The 16889-nt window shown below is 56.3% G+C and overlaps 1 protein-coding gene across 1 annotated transcript in view; it reads right to left on the bottom strand.

Moving 5' to 3' along the window:
* Positions 1-16889, bottom strand: part of AJAP1 (adherens junctions associated protein 1) — a 105727-nt gene that overhangs the window by 43864 nt on the left and 44974 nt on the right. The window contains exon 2 of the mRNA XM_036872963.1: positions 7536-8353. Within this exon, the coding sequence (XP_036728858.1) occupies positions 7536-8353 (818 nt within the window). The remainder of the gene's footprint in view (positions 1-7535; positions 8354-16889) is intronic.

The raw sequence follows: 16889 nt of genomic DNA, 5'->3' as shown, positions 1-16889 counted from the left end.
GGCATCTGACCCTTCCACCCCCCCGGCCTAGGCTCTGCTGGTGGAGACCCCCCGCTCCTGGAGCTTCTTGAAGGCCCAAGAGGAGAGGGAAGGTTCTTTCATCACTGGACCTCACATGTGGCCCAGAAAGTGCAAGCAAATAAGACAACCGGCTTCCTCTCAGACTTAGGACCCCTGTCCCCACCTCACTCAGGATGTCCTGAAGCTTCCGGCAACAGGGGTGTGTGGTAGGGAGGGTCCCCCCGGAGTCACGGAAAGGGCCCTGGCCCGGGGGTGAGGAGAGCTGGGTCCGGGTCCACCCGCCCCCCGACTCCTGATGCCTGAGCCTCCCTCAGCATCAGCACCACCCCCTGCCCCCCAGGCCAGTTCTGAGAACGTGGAGAGCGAAGCCGAGCATGGAGCATGGCAAGTCCTTCCTGGGCTACTTATTGGGGGAGGGTTGTGTTCCAGGGGGGTCTGGAGAGAAGCAGGCTGTCCTCGTGCAAAGGATGCTCCAGCTCATGACCTCCCCTTGGTGTGACGCCCCCCAAACCACACACGGGGCTGCCGATGTGGCTCGTTAGGGGCTTCTGCTGGGTTTCCGGGGTAGGTCTGATTGCTGAAAGCCTTCCAGGGCAGAGGAAGGTCGCAGAAGAGCTAGAACAATTCTGGCTGGGTACCTGCACATCCTCATCCTAATACCTTCGGGGAGCATTTGAAGGACACAAAATAAGTAGCACTTTCCCAGCACTGGTGCCATTCCATCCCCCAAGGTAGCCACAAAAGGAGGAGGACTCCGTCATCAGCTCTGCCCCGGCACTGCTGCAAGCTCCGCGCTCCACCGGGGTCAACACGGTCAAGTCTCAGGACGGCCTCGCGAGGTGGAAAGCATTTCCCAGTTCTGCAGGCAGGGAAGCCGGGGATCCCCGAGGTCACGCGCACAGTCGAGGACACGCCACTGGCCCACAGGCGGGCCTCCAGGGCCTGGGGCAGGTCCGGTCAAGGCAGGGGCTCTCCCCACCGGCCCCAGCTTTGTCCCCCACACAGCTCCCCAGACAGACTCGGCATCCCTGCTGCCAAAGGAAACTTCTGGAAAGGGAAGCTGCATCCTCTATTGTCACTGATTATCATCTCCTAACCACAGACTTCAGGGCAGAGAGTCGTTGAGCCATATCGAAAGCAAAGACCGGAGGTCTGGCCTTCCTGTCTGACCACGTGGCCCGTCCATCACCCGGCAGTCGGGGCTGAGTCTCCGGAACTGGGCAGGGAGCTCTGGGGAGCCCTGACCTTCACTGGGAACCTACCTGCTGCAGAGGTGACGGCACTGTTTCTTCCCCAGGTGTAATCACCTGGGCCCTTTCACGTTAGTCACTGTAACCCAGGACCACTCCTGGGCAGGGGCGGGGGACAGAACGGGTGACGTCTCACCCCAAACAGAGGCTCTGAAACCCCGTCTCCAGCAACCCTGCTGACCCCAGAGCCTGCCTGCGCCCGGGAACTGCTGGGCCCACTGCCTGGCCCCCCGGCTGGCTGGCAGGCTGTTGACGCTGTAAGCGGGGAATGCCAAAGCTCTCCAGGGCTCTCCTTTCACTGATGACAGAACAGGAGGGAAACGGCACCAAGGCCGTTCTTCTGGGGCTCAGCAGAAGTACACATGTCTCTCACATTGCTGTATCAGTTCAGAGCTGGACCAGGGACCCCAAGGGTTTTCTCTTCCAGATCCTGTTCTAGAGGTGAGAAGACAGTCCCGGGGTCACCCCCACCCCGGGCTCCCTCTACCAGGCAGGCCTCTGGGCTTCCAGCAGCGCTGGCCTCCCTGGCCTCTGCCACTGTTCACCCTCCCCGTCCATCAGGACTCTCCTCATTCGCCCCTCCTCCCCCATCTGTGTTTCCAGAATAACACCTGAGCTATTATTGCCTATGTGGTGTTTGTGACATTTCCTCTCGCGTCCTTAACTGTCATCTGTCTCTTGTGCCCTTCCCTGTCTGGCTTTCCCAAAGAGATTTTTAAGCTCCTTGTAAAGAGGGCACAGGGATGGGTTTTCCACCCCCTGGCCCCTCCCCGCCCCAAGGTGCAGCATTTAACGTCAACTGAGGAGTGGATGGTTCGCTGTGCAATTGATCAGAAGCCAGAAACTCTGAGACCAGTTCTCTTAACATAGTCAAATAAAAATTCTAAAAATGATGTTCTGTCTAATATTTAATTTCAACACTTAAAAATCATTCCCCTGTGAGTGGATGAAACCATATACCACCGTATCTCAAAAGCATCTGCGAGCGCGGTTCCCGTGGAGGGGAGATGCATCCTACAGGGGTGTGTCTCCTGCAGCCCCCCAGGCCCTGGATCACCGGAAGCCCCACCGGCACCCTTAGAGGACACTGGTTTCCAGGTAGAGGAGGCATCAATTCAGGTCTCTTCCTGCGTCTTCTGAGGGCCTGGGGAGGACAACAGCCCAGGGTGGGTGGAGGGCCACCGCTCACAGGTAGAAAGCGCAGGGGGACGGCCACCACGGTTTGGGATAAGAATTAAAGACACTTCTCGATCCCAAAGTGCTCTCAGAAGGGGAATGAGGCCCTGAGGGAAACAGAGAGCTTAAGAAGTACTCAATGCAGTAAGTCGGAGCAGGAAGCATGTGAAGGGAATAAAAGGAAGCCGGTGATAGAGTCATCTCCAGGAGAACCTGAGGCCGGCTTTAATGAGTCAGCTCATTTATCCACTTGGTGTGAACACAGCTTTGCTCAGCAAAGGCAGGGGAGCGCTCAGGGAGGCTGGACAGGTCCCGGTGCCGTCAGCAGACACACACGATCCCGCCTGTGGCCAGGACGGGTCACCCTCCAGAACCAGAGCTGGCAGGACAAGCCACACCGCATCCATACGGGAAGTCCCAGTGAAGACCCCAAAGACCAGCCTCGCTGTCTACAGACTTTAGGCTGTTTAGGAAAGCTCCACAAGCTCACTTGTTCGTTGATGCTCTTATCCCAATTAAGCCACTCAAAACTTCTGAAGTTCGTGAGTCATTTGCCTCAAATATCTTTAAGTTAAGGACGGATTCATTTCCCTGGTAGCAAACACCCAGCAAGGTAATTAAAAGGGGCTCTGCATTTAAACCGCCGTCGCAGCTTTAAACAGAAGGGAAGGAGCGTGTCTCTCTCCATTACATCTGCTTCTCTCTCCCTTCCCCTCCGATCCCGGCATTTAGAAACTACTCCATCATCATGGGACTTGATCCCAAGGTCTCCCCGCTCCCAGTTCAGGTCATCTGACCATCAGGGTGAGAGAAGACGACACCAGCCCCTCCCACCAAGAGGACAGTGAAGGCCCCCTGGTGACAAGGACAAAGCAACCTGGAAATCATCCTTGGAAACACGTGAGTGGATTCCAGTGTAAAAATTACCAGACAGAACTGGGAAGACATCTGAGCCATCACATCCTTGAGCTGCTGGGTGTCACGAATCTGTGATTGATCCAGATGGGGACAAATCTCGAACGACAAGGGGGACCCTGGCCCTCCTGGGCAGTGCACCTTCCCGGAGTTGTGAACACAGGCAGGTGGGGAAAGCGTCAGACGTGTCTGTGCAGGCAGGAGCCGGGGGCCAGCAGGCAGGGTCGAGGAACGTCAGGTCTGGGAAATCTTTACTGAGCACGAACTGCAGGCCAAGTGCCCAGGAGATCCCGCAGTGGGCAAACGCGGGGACTGAGACCAGCTGGCTTAAACTGCCCACAGCTCCCTTTACGAGGCTGAAGATTAAAGCCCAGGAAATGACTTTCCGTTTCTCCGTTTTTCTCCTGGGAGACACTGTAATTCCAGACTCAGAACACAACCAGCAAGAGAGCTGTCACTGGAGAACAAAGCTTCACGGTGGGGAGCCCTCTTTTCCCGACCTCAGGTGAAGTGCTGACCGTCTGACGCTCAGCCTCTGCCAGCACCGTGTGAGGCTGCAGCTCAATGCCTTGGTGAAGGCCTGAGCCAGGTGATTTTCCATCCCAAGCAGTTCCTGGCTAAGCATCATCTACACCTCTGCTCGGAGCACCAAGGTCAGGGATGAGAGTGTGGGACCTCATCAAATGACCTCACCATGGAGCAGTAAGCCGGTGACAGCAAATCATCACAAGGACAATAATCATCACTGTCATCACATCACCAGCATCACCAGTACCACCAGCACCATCATCTCCATCATCATGATTACCATCGTCTACATCATCTCGATCATAACCATCATCATCACCATCATCATCACCATTTTCATCATCACCACCAGCACCATCATCTCCAACATCACCACCATCATCACCACCACCATTATTTCCATCATCATCATCATCATCATCATCATCATTATCATCATCTCTATCTTCATCACCACCACCATCATCATTATCGTATTAACAGCAGCAAACACGTCCTGAGGAACTTTTATGTGCCAGGCACTGAGCACCTGGCATGTACTATCTCACTGAATCTGTACAACATTATGAGATTTTTAATTCTGTAATTCCCACTGAGGCACAGAGATAAGAAGCAAGCTGCCCAAGTTCACACAGCTAATACAAATGAAGCCAGGAATTGGCAGGCAGGCTGTGACACTCTCAACTACCACACTAAAACTAGGAGAGATTTTCCAACCACTTTACATGGAGCGTGATTCCTGCTCCATGTCGAATGGGCCCTTAGACAATTCCAGCAGCTTTTCCATATAATGTTAGCTCCTGACAGATTTCAGAGTGCCCCAAATCACCAGCCACCTGCCCTTTCTACACCCACCAATGCCTGTGCTATGGACAGACAGGAAAGTTTAGACATTCCCCTTCTAAACATTTCTCTACAGAAGCAAAAATAAAACAACTTCCCAAATCTGATTCCAAAGACACTTCTTTGGACAACAGAATTGACTTTTCAAATTCTTCATATCACTTCCTAAAGCCTTAATTCCAGACTTTGGGGCACCCCCCAGCTGTGAGTGGGCAAATCTGGGCCTGTTTGTCCTTGACACCTGTAACCCTCTCTTCAGAGTCACTCTTGCTGGGTATAAAAACATCTGGCGCGGATAGAGGATTCTTAGTTGCCAGGCATCGTGTTTTGTACTTGGGGTTGATTTATTGAGACTTCACAGCAACCATTTAGGAGAGATATTTCTAAACTTTTACAAATGAAGAAAATGTAGTCAACAGAGAAGAGAACTTTCCCAGGGTCAGCCAGCTACGTGCAGCAGAGCCCAGATTCACACGCAGATCTGCAGCCTGGAAGCACGTACCGCTCACCGTGGCATGCAAGGCCCCCCAGACCACAGCTCTGGGATCCCCAAGACCACCCTTGCTGCCTTAAATCCTGTCGGAGAAGTGTGAGTAGCAGTCATACTCCAATGAGTTGGGGGGCCTAGGTCTACATCTGCTGACTAAGGGGATTTGCAGGACCCCTGCCTGGGCTCTCAATGCCCTGGGGCCTGGATCACTTATGTAGGACCAGCTGAGCTTTCATGAGCCCGGTTAGGGACATCGGCATTTCCTCTCTTTCCTTGCCTTGAACTCGAAGCTGAGGACCACTGGCTGCCCCTACTCAGCATCCAGCATCACTTCCCAGAATGAACATTTCTCTGCATTAGAAACAAACACACATACTTTCCCCCTTTTAAATTTGTTGTGCTAAACAAATTAATCTAGCAGCAGATTATATTATGAAGAACCATAAATCTTTTCCAAGATAAGCATCTGTCAAGCTGAATTAGCAATATCCAATGTACTACGAATTAATTTGCTAAGCCTTATAACGCTGTCCCGGGCATTTAACTTTAGTAATAACAAATGTAATTTGGAAGAAATGGTAACTCGTTTTCTCATCCATGTCTATATAGTACGTGACGTAGGCAGAGGAGATGACAATAAATGAATGCACCACTAAATTCTATTATGATGATGGCTTGCGAGTTTATCGAGGTAAAAACGAATGCTTTATAAACTGCTCTTGGGCGCCTGGCACGGAGAAGATGAATGGCAGGGACTGTGTGTCTCCAGATCCCAGAAGGGGGCTATGTGGAAGACAGCTGAGGCACAGCCCTGCAGACCCTCTCTCGTGACACCCCCAAGCTCACAGCCTCCGTCCCTCCATCCCGGCCCCTGGCCCCTGGCGTTGAGATGGAGCTTGGCTTTGCTTCCACAGATATGTTGCTCTCTAGGGAAGAATCACGCAGAATAAAAACTGCAGTTCTCTTATCCAGGTGAAGGAAGGAAGTAGGTCATGGAACAAAGGCCACCTACTCCATGGAAACCTGTCCAACTACTGACCATACCCTGCCTGCCGGCCGGGATACAGAATCTGGTGCACACACAGAGTGCAAGGGACAGCATGGCAACCTGGCTGCGGAGGGACCCTGGGGAGCAGTTCTCTCTGTCCTCTGGGTTCTGCAGAGGATCCGTGTCAGGTCCAAACCCTGAGGAAGTGGAGAAGCAAGCCGGGGGTGGAGGAGGCTGCACGGTGCCCCCACCCCTTTGGGCTCATGCCCTGGAATTTGCATCCTGTTTTGCAAGTCAGCAAATACTGCTGCTAGTCTAGGATGTGCAGGCACGGACACAATCTGTAAACCTGGGAGTCATGGTGGGGCATAGGGCCGTGGCTTGTTCACAGAAGCCAAGGATGCTGGCAGTGGGTGGGAACACAGGGGTCCAGGATTCTGGCTGTCCCCTGGCCGGCCTGAAGCTGGGTACATGCAGCAGGCTTATCAGTGAAGGGACAAGCTTTGGCCTGGGAGATTTTCAAGGACTACTCCTTTCGAAGCAATTGGAGGAGTTACAGGAGGAGAGAGAACAACAAAACGACGTTGCAGCGAGATATTCCAAAGCCAAGAAACGCTAGTTGTCTACACGCACCTAAAATGACACGGGCAGAAGAACCAAAGCCACTTGTCTGATCTCCATCCTCCAAACACCTCCTAACCCACCTTCAGGGACAAGACACCCCCCCAGCCTGAGTCAGGGCGCAAAGCCTCAGCTAACACCACAGGAAGTTCCTCCTGATACAGGGCCTCAGGCTCTCCTGCTGTTTAAGGTAACTGCTAATTCTAGGCCAGTCTGGCAGTTGCCCCTCCTTAGGGCCATACCCTTGAGGGTTTTTGAAGACGCCACATACCCTGTCTCCATCAGCAGATGTGCCCACATCTAACTCCCAGGCTGGCCCAGGAGCTGAAGTTCTGCCATTGAGGAAGATGTTTCCCTGTGTCTGGTGGGGCTCAGACACCCCTACACAGGCAGGGTGGGTACAGTGCCCACTTCAGGTCCACCTCTAAGGAGAGACCCGCTCCCTGCTCCGTTCCAGCAGCTAGAAGAGCCTGGCCCTTCCTTGCAGAGCACAACCCAGATTTGCCAGGACATATACATGTGCAAGTTCACAGACACACAGCGCCCCATCTTCCCCTGAGGGGCTATGGCTTTAGGTTCCCTGCTGGGAAACGAAGAGTCTCACAAAACAGCATTCCCCGGGCACAGCTCAGCATCCCTCCTAAGCCACACCCCCCCAAATATCCCCCCAACCCAGCCCCAACCAGAAAAGAGGTGGGCGTACCTGAGGTCTCCCCCAGAACCCGCGGGGGCTTGCTGACTTTGCCACTGTCTCTGCTGGGACTGGTGGAAGGCTCCGTTGTGCTTACCCCAACCGGTTTCCCACTCCTGGGGTCCAGGGGCTCAGTGACCCCTTGAGTCTGCAGTGTCACGGAGGTGGCCGTGGTGGCTGTGGCGGTGGCGGTGGCGGTGGCCACAGCTGTCTTCCGCGTTTGGAAGATGGAGACCTTGGTGGGGCCATAAACGCCTGGAAATGTATTGGATTCCGGGGCCTCCTCCTCCCCCGTGGGCCCCCAGGCAATGAACTCCGTCTCCGTGGTGGGCCTGCTGCCTCGGAAGTCAAAGCTGTTGAAAGCGGGCCCCTGCAGGTGCCTCTTCCCCCGCCGCAGGAGGGCCTGCTGGTCCGTGGGAGCTCCACTGCCCCCCGCAGAGGAGGAGGAGGAGGAGGAGGAGCCCAGGGAAGGGCTGGATTTGGCAGCAGCTGGGGGCTTGGCCAGCCCCGCCTTGGGCCCCAGAGCGGCCACCTGGTCCCTGGGTCTGTGCGCCCGTCGGGCCCGGGGGCTCAGCATCTGCCCGTGACTGTGACCACGCTCCAAGCGGGGCGGCCGGGGGCTCCACACGGGCGCTGGGACCCGGGCGGGCTGTCCGCTCTTAAAACTCCACACGCGGGGCGGCCGGTGGGGCAGCCGGGGCAGCAGCCGGAACTCGGGGCCCGGGCCCAGGGACTCACACGCGGGCAGATCCAGGGCGAGCTGAAACATGGCTATAAGGATCCAAGCATGGCTTCCTAGAGAGCAGCCGGGCCAGCGGATGAACATGGAACTGCGTGGGAAAGAGAGAAAAGCATCAGTGGGGGGGCCTCTGCCTGGGGGGCTCTCTCCACCCCCCACCAGGACGAGGAAATGCTCTTCTTGTAATAAGCGCTAATCCCAGCTTCCAAAGGGGAATGAAACCCTTCATCAGTTCACTTCAAAGGCCGACTCAAGCGCGGTCTGTTAGCATCTTAGAAGCACAGGCCAAACCACATGCGCTCAGGACCCGGCTTCGCCTCCAAGGAGCTTGCCTGCACATGGCCGGCTGAGGACAAAGCATCCACTTACAGGAGGGAAACCGAGTCTCCAAAGCCCCCATCTGTCAGCTGAAGAGATGACCTCACGGGCCTTCCATCCCCGCTTTGCTGTGACCCTTAATAAAACGGAGGCACCGAGAGGGGAGGGAACGGCAGGGCTGGAACGTGGTCCACACCCTGGGTCCAAGGACGGGCACTTCGCTCTAGGTCACAGACGTTCGCAGTCCGCGGTGGGTGACGCTAAGCCTGCAGCCGGCAGGGCCGAGGTTTGGAGGGACGGGGGTTTCAGCCTGTGGGGCTTCACGTGGAGCAGAGTCCCAGCATCCACTGCTCCGGGCCAGGCCCCGCGCTCTGCCAGCCCCACCCTCTGCCGCCTCGTATCTCAGTTGAATGTGCCGATTTGAAAGCAGGCTCATGGCCTCAGATGCCATTACACACACACGGGGAAAGCTGCTGGTTTGTGGCCTCCTCTGGATCTCGCTCAGGAAAAGACACGCTGCAGGGAAGCTGAAAGTCCATCAAGGCGCCCACTCTGCCCAAGTGCTCGTTCTGTTGACATTTTTCTCCCGTGCAGGTGCCCTTGGGAGCCCTGTCGTCCACCTCCTCAGCGCAGGGAGGCTGGGGTGGGCGCACCTGCACGGCCTGGCGAGGATAGAGCCAGGGGGGGATGCAGTGCACATGGAGGGTGGGGGGACCCGGGCCCCGCGCCCTGCCGCTGGCTTAGGGAACTGAGGACCTGGGACAGGCGCCCTTCAAAGTCAGAGCTCGTCACCAAGGCCACGTCTGGAAATTGACACGAAGCCAGAACTTAGGGACGGTCGCAGGTGGGGGTGGGAGAGCATGTGCTTTGCACTGAGTCGCCAGCCCAGAAACACTGTGGAACCAGGCCTGGGGAAGCGGAGTTTGGCAGGTTTTCTTCCAAGGGTGTCACGTGACTTTCAAAGGGACTGAGTCAGTCCATGTCTGTGTGAGTGTGTCCACGTGCCTGGGGCTGACTTTTCCCTCACTGACACTTAGGAACGTGCTGTCCCCCCGGCATGTTGAAAGGAAGAAACTTGTATTAATGAGCACTAATTGCTGAAAAGGACAAATCCTCAAATAATAAGGCCCCAGGTTTTCAATCAGAAGGCAAGTGCTTGACTGCAGAAATTAGGAACTGCTCATCATGCTAATGCCTCCGCACCAAGAGGCTGCCGGTGTGCGATTTCTCTGCACAGCCAGCCCCGCGTGGTGCAGGGACCAGGCCAGCCTCGCTGCACACGGAGATTTAGGTCGGCGCAAGGTGCCCCCAGGCGCACACCAAGGGCGGCTCCTCTGTGGCCACAGGTGGCTCAGTGAGGGGGATGCCGTCGAAGCTCAAGTTCTCCCACCTCTCTGTGCATTTGGACGCGAGTCCAGCCCTCAGGGAAATGAGATGCTGCTCCCCACAGGTGTGGTGCCTCGGCCTGGGGGTCACCACTGGCCACCATCAGGTACCACAAGGCACTGCTGGGCACCCCCAGGCCTCACCAGGTTTCACCGTGCCTGAGCACCCCGAGGCCTCACCATGTCGTCCCAGGCTTCACGAGGTCCCACCACCTCACCAGGCCTAACCAGATCCCTCCAGACCCCACCAGTTACTACCAGGAACCCCCAGACCTCACCAGGTATTATCAGGTTTCACCAGGTAGGACCAGGTCCCACTAGGCACCACCAGGCCTCACCAGGCCCCCCCTGGTACCACTAGGCCTCGACAGGCATCCCCAGGCCTCACCAGGTACCCCCAGGCTTCACAGGGCACCACAGGTCTCCCTATACCCCACCTCCTCACCGGGTCCCACCATACCCCACCAGTCACCACTAGGCTCCACCAGCTACTACCGGAACCCTCAGGCCTCCCCAGGTACCTGCAGACTTCACCAGGCCTCACCAGGCCCTCCCAGGTACCACAGTCACACCAGGCCTCACCAGGCCCCACCAGGCATTACTAGACGCCACCAGGTAGCACCAGGCCCTGCCAGCCAGGCTGAATGAACAGCAGTCACGCAAACCTGCCTGCCGCCACTACCTGGAGCAGCGTCGCCCCAGGAAATTAGAACCGCCGCCCCGGAGCCTGTGCCTGCCTGCGCCGCACAACTTCACATGCAGGACACTTCTGCCATTTTCCACCAATCATCAGCTGTAATTGGTTACCATGGAGACCCTTCTTTCTCCACGCCACCCAGCTGTTATGCAGAAAAGCCAACCCGTCGCAACAGCGGGGAGAGTTAGATTTGTTTTTCCTCTTCAAGTCCATTTTCTTCCTTTTTGAACTGGTAGATTTGTTCACAGAGGGAAAATAAAGAGGCAGGTGAACAGGTCAGGACAGAGGCTCCACCCACACCCAGGAGCCAGGAAAATGCAGGGCCTGGGTGGGGGAGCAGAGGGAGACCCTCCCATAGGGAGGCCAGGGACCGATTCCGCGGCCTGCAGGGGACCCATCATTGGTCTCTCTACAGGGGTCAAAGGCCCCAAACCCTCCGCTCTGTCACCAGGCCTGCTGCCTCTGTGCGCAATCTGGACCTTCCCGCACTCGCGTGGGGGATCCCCTGGGGTGAAGACGCATCTTGGTGGGAAAGGATTCAGCCACATCTGTGAGGACCACGTGAGGGGCGGCCAGTGACCTCTGTCCTCATCCCTCCAGCTGGTCCTGAAACCAGGCAGGACCCCAGAAACACTCTGCAGTGTCCCTCTGACACTGCTAAGCACAGGGCTGGGAAGCCCCCAACTCCACTCTCGTTTCACGGTTAAGAGGTTCTTGGAGGACCACTCACAGATCCTCTCACCCAGGAAGGCATCCACGGTGCCATCAGCCATTTTTCAAGATGGCAGAGGACCCCACACATCTGCAGGGGAGGCCCTCAGAGCCACTAACCATCAGAGCCAGCGGGTGACATGCCAAGGAGGCCAGGCCACGGTGCAGGCCGAGTGCGGCCGGCTTCCCCAAAACTCTGGGGCATCCACAGACGCTTTACGAAAGTGCCACCGCTTCAGCCCCACGAGGATGGCTACAAACAGAGGGACAATTCCGAGTGCTGGCGAGGATGTGGGAAGACTGGAAGTCTCGGGCATCGCTGGTGGGAATGTGAAACAGTGCAGCCATCAAAGAGTTTGGAAGCTCCTCAAAGTGGACCCAGAAATTCCACTCTTGGGTGCAAAAATGCGTACACGAACGTTCGCAGCAGCATTATTCATAACAGAGGAAACTGGGAACAGTCTCGGTGTCCATCAGCTGATGAGTGGGTAAAGAAGGGTGGTCCAGCCCTACAGTGGAACGTTATTTGGAAAGAAGTGCTGATATACATTACCATGTGGATGGACCCTGAAAACGTCACAAAGAAGCCAGTCACAAAAGGCTAAAGGCTGTATGATTCCGTTTACAAAAAATGCCCAGAAGCAGTCAATCCACAGGGATAGAAAGTAGATTGGTGGCTGCCGGGGGGCTGGGGGCAAGGGGGGTAGCGAGTGACTGCTAATGGTTACAGGGTTTGCTTTAGGGGAGATAAGAGTGTCCCGGAATTAATGGTGGGGACAGTTGCACAACCTGGTGAATACATTAAAAGCACTGACGTCTACACTTGAAAGACGTGGATTTTAGGGTATGTAGTTTAGATCTGAAGGCGTGGATGTGTGCCGGGGTAGTGGGTAGACAGACTTGGGGCACACTGCATTGCGTCCCAATCCTGTTCTCTGACCCTGGCAGGTGGGAGGAAAGAAAGGATGCTGGGGCCAGAGCCGGCCTTGGCAATGGACGTGCAGTGGAGACTTCAGATTCGTCCACACGATCCTTGCTTGAGCGCTCGGCTGCCGTGTCTACACCCCGTGACAGACGGGCCCCGGATGGCTCCCCCCCTCGGCAACATCCCAGCCTAGACTTTCAAATGAAGAACAAAAGCCCCCAGCCACCCCCACCTGATTGCTCCCAAATTGGGAACTACTGCTCCATCCCACTTTATTTTCTAGTTGGCAGCCTTTTTGCTTCTCTCCCTTTTAAATTTTTATTGAAATCTTTTTTCCCCAAGAACAGTTTAATAAGATTCAGCAAATTGAGATTCAATTTGATACCTTCTGTATATTTTCTTCACTGAAGAAAATCACTGTCAATTAAGGGAGACAAAGACATCTCTTCCACTTAAGGGTGCGCTTTGCTCCGAGCAAGGAGTTTGCAGGGCTGCCTTCTGCGAGCAGCTGGTATCCACTTGCCAGAGCACTGGGGCTGGGCCGGAAGTTTATGCAGGAGTCTGCACGGCCCAGAGGCCATCCCGGAATCTCCAGGACAGGGCAGAACCTGAGAGGTGTCCGACAGGTGGCCGGCCTGTCCCAGCCCTGCCACTGGCAGTGACAAGCACCCCACGTACAACCCCAGCATTGGGTGACTGAGGAAGACCCCCACCCGTGATGTCTCTCTTGGGCTTGCCATCAGCTTGTTTGGGGGACAAGCCACAGTGGGAACAATTCTGTTTGAGGTTGGCCTGAGCATGGGCTTGTTGCTTCCACTCCGCAAGCCCCAGGTTTCCATCCTTATACGAGATGGTTGGAGCAGGTGGCACTGAGGTCTCCTCATCTTCTAAGAAGAACCGTGCATCTGTGATCAATAACGGACAGGGTACAGCCTGAAATGACTCCGAGGACACAGGTGGGACAGACACACATGTGCTTCCTCCAGCACAGAGCTGGCTCTGGGGGAGTCCCTGTTCCTATGTGGACGTCACGAACCCCCTGCAGACATGGGCATCCCTTCACCTGGGGCCCCTGCTGAGTCTACCTGCCCCTCCTCAACATGATCCTGTGTCCAGACGCCTCTTGATCCCACCCCACTTCTGTTGGTTTGTTTGTTTAAATAAGCTTTTCTTTTTAGAGCAGTTTCAGATTCATAGAAAAATTGCACAAGGGCACCGAGAGGTCCTGTGTACTCTTCTCCCAGAGGCCTCGATGTGAACATCCCACATCACCATGGGGAATTTGTCAAAACTAAGGGAAAACACGGGTCCATGATCATGAACCAAATTCCACACTGTATTAGGGTTTCACCAGTTTTCTGCTCCAGCATCCCACAGAACATTAGTCATCACGTCTCCTCGGGGTCCTCTGGGCTGTGATGGATGCTCGGACTTGCCTCCTTTCGATGACCTTGACAGTTTTGAGGAGGACAGATCAGGTAGTCTGTAGGCTGTCTCTCTACTGGGATTTGTCTGGTGTTTTTCTCTTGGTTAGACTGGGGTGATGGGTTCTTGGGAGGAACTTCAGAGGCGCAGCCCTCCTGTCACATGGTATCGGGGTGCCTGCTGTCAACACGACCCACCTCTGCTGATGACCTCAGCCACCTGTGGTGTCCTGTCTGCCAGGCGTCTCCACTGAAAAGTGATGACCCTCCCCTTTCTGCACACTCATCTTAGGAAGCAGGACCCCAAGCACAGCACACACTCTGGGGGGAAAACCCACTTTGTTTTTAACTCCTCAAACCTCACCAGTTTTGCAGTCAAGCCATGGAATGGGACAAATCTAAGGAAGCCACTGTCCCAAACGAAGAGGATGGTGGGTGACAGGCAGGACTTTCCCTTCCTTGAAAACCTACGTTCCAAGTGCTTTCGGGGTGTGGGCTGGCAGTGAGAAGCTGGGGTGCTCCAGCCGTGGGATCTCCACTCAGGGAGCTGGAGGGAAGAAGTCATGAGATTTGCTCTCAGGACGTTCAGAGATACCCCCTCTCCTAGAGCCTGACAGACAGAAGCTGCTCTTCGCAAAGACCAGAGAACAAGGGGCGGCAGGCTTGGGGTCCAGGATGGATGGAGGAGGCAGCAAGCCGTCTGAGGACAAATCCTGGACCCCAAAGCTGTGGCTAAGGGGAGACGGCGGCCACACTCAACTCTGACCTTTGGGCAAAGTGAAACTCCCAGTAGGTGAGCCTTTGTTTCACCACCACATCTTCTCCTGACAGAAGGCACATCCCACCAGGAAGAGACATTCGGTTCTAGGTGAGAAGGGAGAGCTTGGGGCCTGGTGGGGGAAAGGTCCTGGTATCCCTGATTCTGTGTTGCCCCAAGGTCTCTGCCCTGGAGAGAGCAGGACGCGGCCTTCCAACACCATGAGATATCCATCTCCCCCCGCCCTCTGTATAGGACCCTCTGGTGCCCAGGAGCCCTCGGGGGGGCCTCTTTCCAACCCGTGTCCCCCCAGCCCCCCATCACCAACAGGACAGTGCAGCAGGGGCTCCGGCTACATTTCAGGAGCAGAGACCCACCCTCCCCTCTCACGGACACAGGTGGCTCAGCCTCTATCCCCCCGCACCAGCTCAGGAAGGGAGCAGAGCACGCGCTTTCTTCTGGAAAGCAGTAACTGGTTCAATTTTCCTAATGAAACAAACGCAGCCGTGAACCACTCGGCTGGTGCTCCCAGCCCGATGTCACTGTGATGTCCTGTAGGAGCGGCTCCGCACTTGGCCCCAGGACCCGCGGGGATTAAAGCATCCCTCCCTTTCAGGAAAGGTGCTCTGGGTGCCTAGGTTTTGGTCATCCGTGGCCCCAGTGGATGTTGGGCGCACACGTGGTTTCTGACACGGAGAAGGAGCGGTTCAGGAAAGAAACCTCCAACATGACCAGATGTCTCTGGCTACTCTCCTTTCCGGAACGTGGGGTCAGCCCCGGGGGCTGGGGTCCTCTTGACACCCTCCTACTCCTGGGTGCCTTGCAGTGGGTGAAGCACAGGGAAACCAGTCTCCTGACAGACCCCTTTGTCCTGGAGCATCTGTGGGTGGGTGTCTTCATCCCAAACCCTCATTACCCAGGTGTGGACAACAAGAGACCCACAAACGAAGGGGCCTGGCTGGGGTCGCCACGAGTCCAGGACGCAGGGACTTATGATCTCTGTGCTCAGAAACTAGGTCCCAACACCCCTAGACCTGTGGGGACAGGGACACACTAGAAAAAGCAGAGCAAGAACAAACCCGCTATAACCTGTAACCACGGTGACTCCACTCCCTGGACAGTCTGCACAGAGGCTCCGCCCACGGGGAGGCGGCTGGGTGGGTGCTGGACCTGAGCAGGTGGGATCCACGCCCCTGGATCTCAACCTCATCCAGCCGTCAGGGCCCTGCAGGTCCCAGGGAATTACTTCACAAGCTCTTGCGGAAGACGATAAGCCCTGGCACATCAGTGATGCTGTACGGTCCTTGCAGTGCATTCACACCATCGGTGCTCGCACGGGGGCAATCATGCCTCCACGGGATGTTCGGCAAGGTCTAGAGACATTCCTGGTTGTCAGCAGCTGGGGATGGAGGCACTGCTGCTGGCATCTAGTGGGCAGAGGTCAGGGAGGCTGCAAAACATCCATGTGCACAGGACAGGCGCCCACAAAGACTTATCCAGCCCTAAAGGTCCACAGGGCTGAAGCACACAGATGGTCTGCTCCTCCTGGGGCCTGGTGAGGTGGGAATGACCATCTTTATCCCCAGGAGGAGAGAGACTTGGAAATGACTAATCCACACAGGCTCCAGAAGCGGCCTTGTGTGGTGGTGACAAGCCGACCTTGTGTGGCTACTTGATTTCCAACCTGCTAGCCGCGTGAGCTTGGGCAATCAGTGGAACCTCTCTGAGCCTCAGTTTCCCCACCTGTAAAATGGGGTGAACGTGGGTACCCACACCACAGTGTGTCACGGGGACTCCATGGTGAGTGCTTTAGATTCAGCTCCCAGCCGTGGTCCCTCCGCTCCCCCCGTGGCTGTGGATGGCACCCAGGGGCCCATCTTCCTTCCCCGGGAGCTCCGGAGGGGGGCGTCTGCAGAACTCGGAGCACGGGGGCTGGTGCTTACAGGAGACTGAAGGATAGCAACGCGCTGGCATTCTGGTTGCCTGGGCAACGCGCCCGCAAGCATTCCGGAGGAGTGAAGTGGTGACAAGCGGTGGGTGGGTAGCCCTGTGGGTGGGAACGCTCTCTCCCCAGGAGTGGGGAGCAGGGCTTCTGCGTGTCTGATGCTACAGCCCCTGCCGACGTGACCAGGTCCCCACTGCCTTCTTGCAGCCTTGCTGCTGCGGGACAGCAGGCAGGCCGTCCAGGAACGGCAGCCCCCAGCCACCAAAGTGCCCCCAGCCCAGCTGGTCCTCTCGGCTCAGCTACTGACCCCCCAACATGGTGTCTGTTCCCTCTCTGGGCAGCACCCAGAATGTGACCGGCAGCTGCCCCAGCAGCTGAGGAGCATCCTCGGGTCTGCCAGCCCGCCTTGTCAGGTACCCTGGGCCATCCCTCCCATGCTTCCTCTGCAGGTGGGGGCAAAGGTCT

This window comes from Balaenoptera musculus, chromosome 1, assembly GCF_009873245.2.
Source record: "Balaenoptera musculus isolate JJ_BM4_2016_0621 chromosome 1, mBalMus1.pri.v3, whole genome shotgun sequence".
Lineage (NCBI taxonomy): Eukaryota > Metazoa > Chordata > Mammalia > Artiodactyla > Balaenopteridae > Balaenoptera > Balaenoptera musculus.
This window is presented reverse-complemented; position numbering and strand designations above follow the sequence as displayed.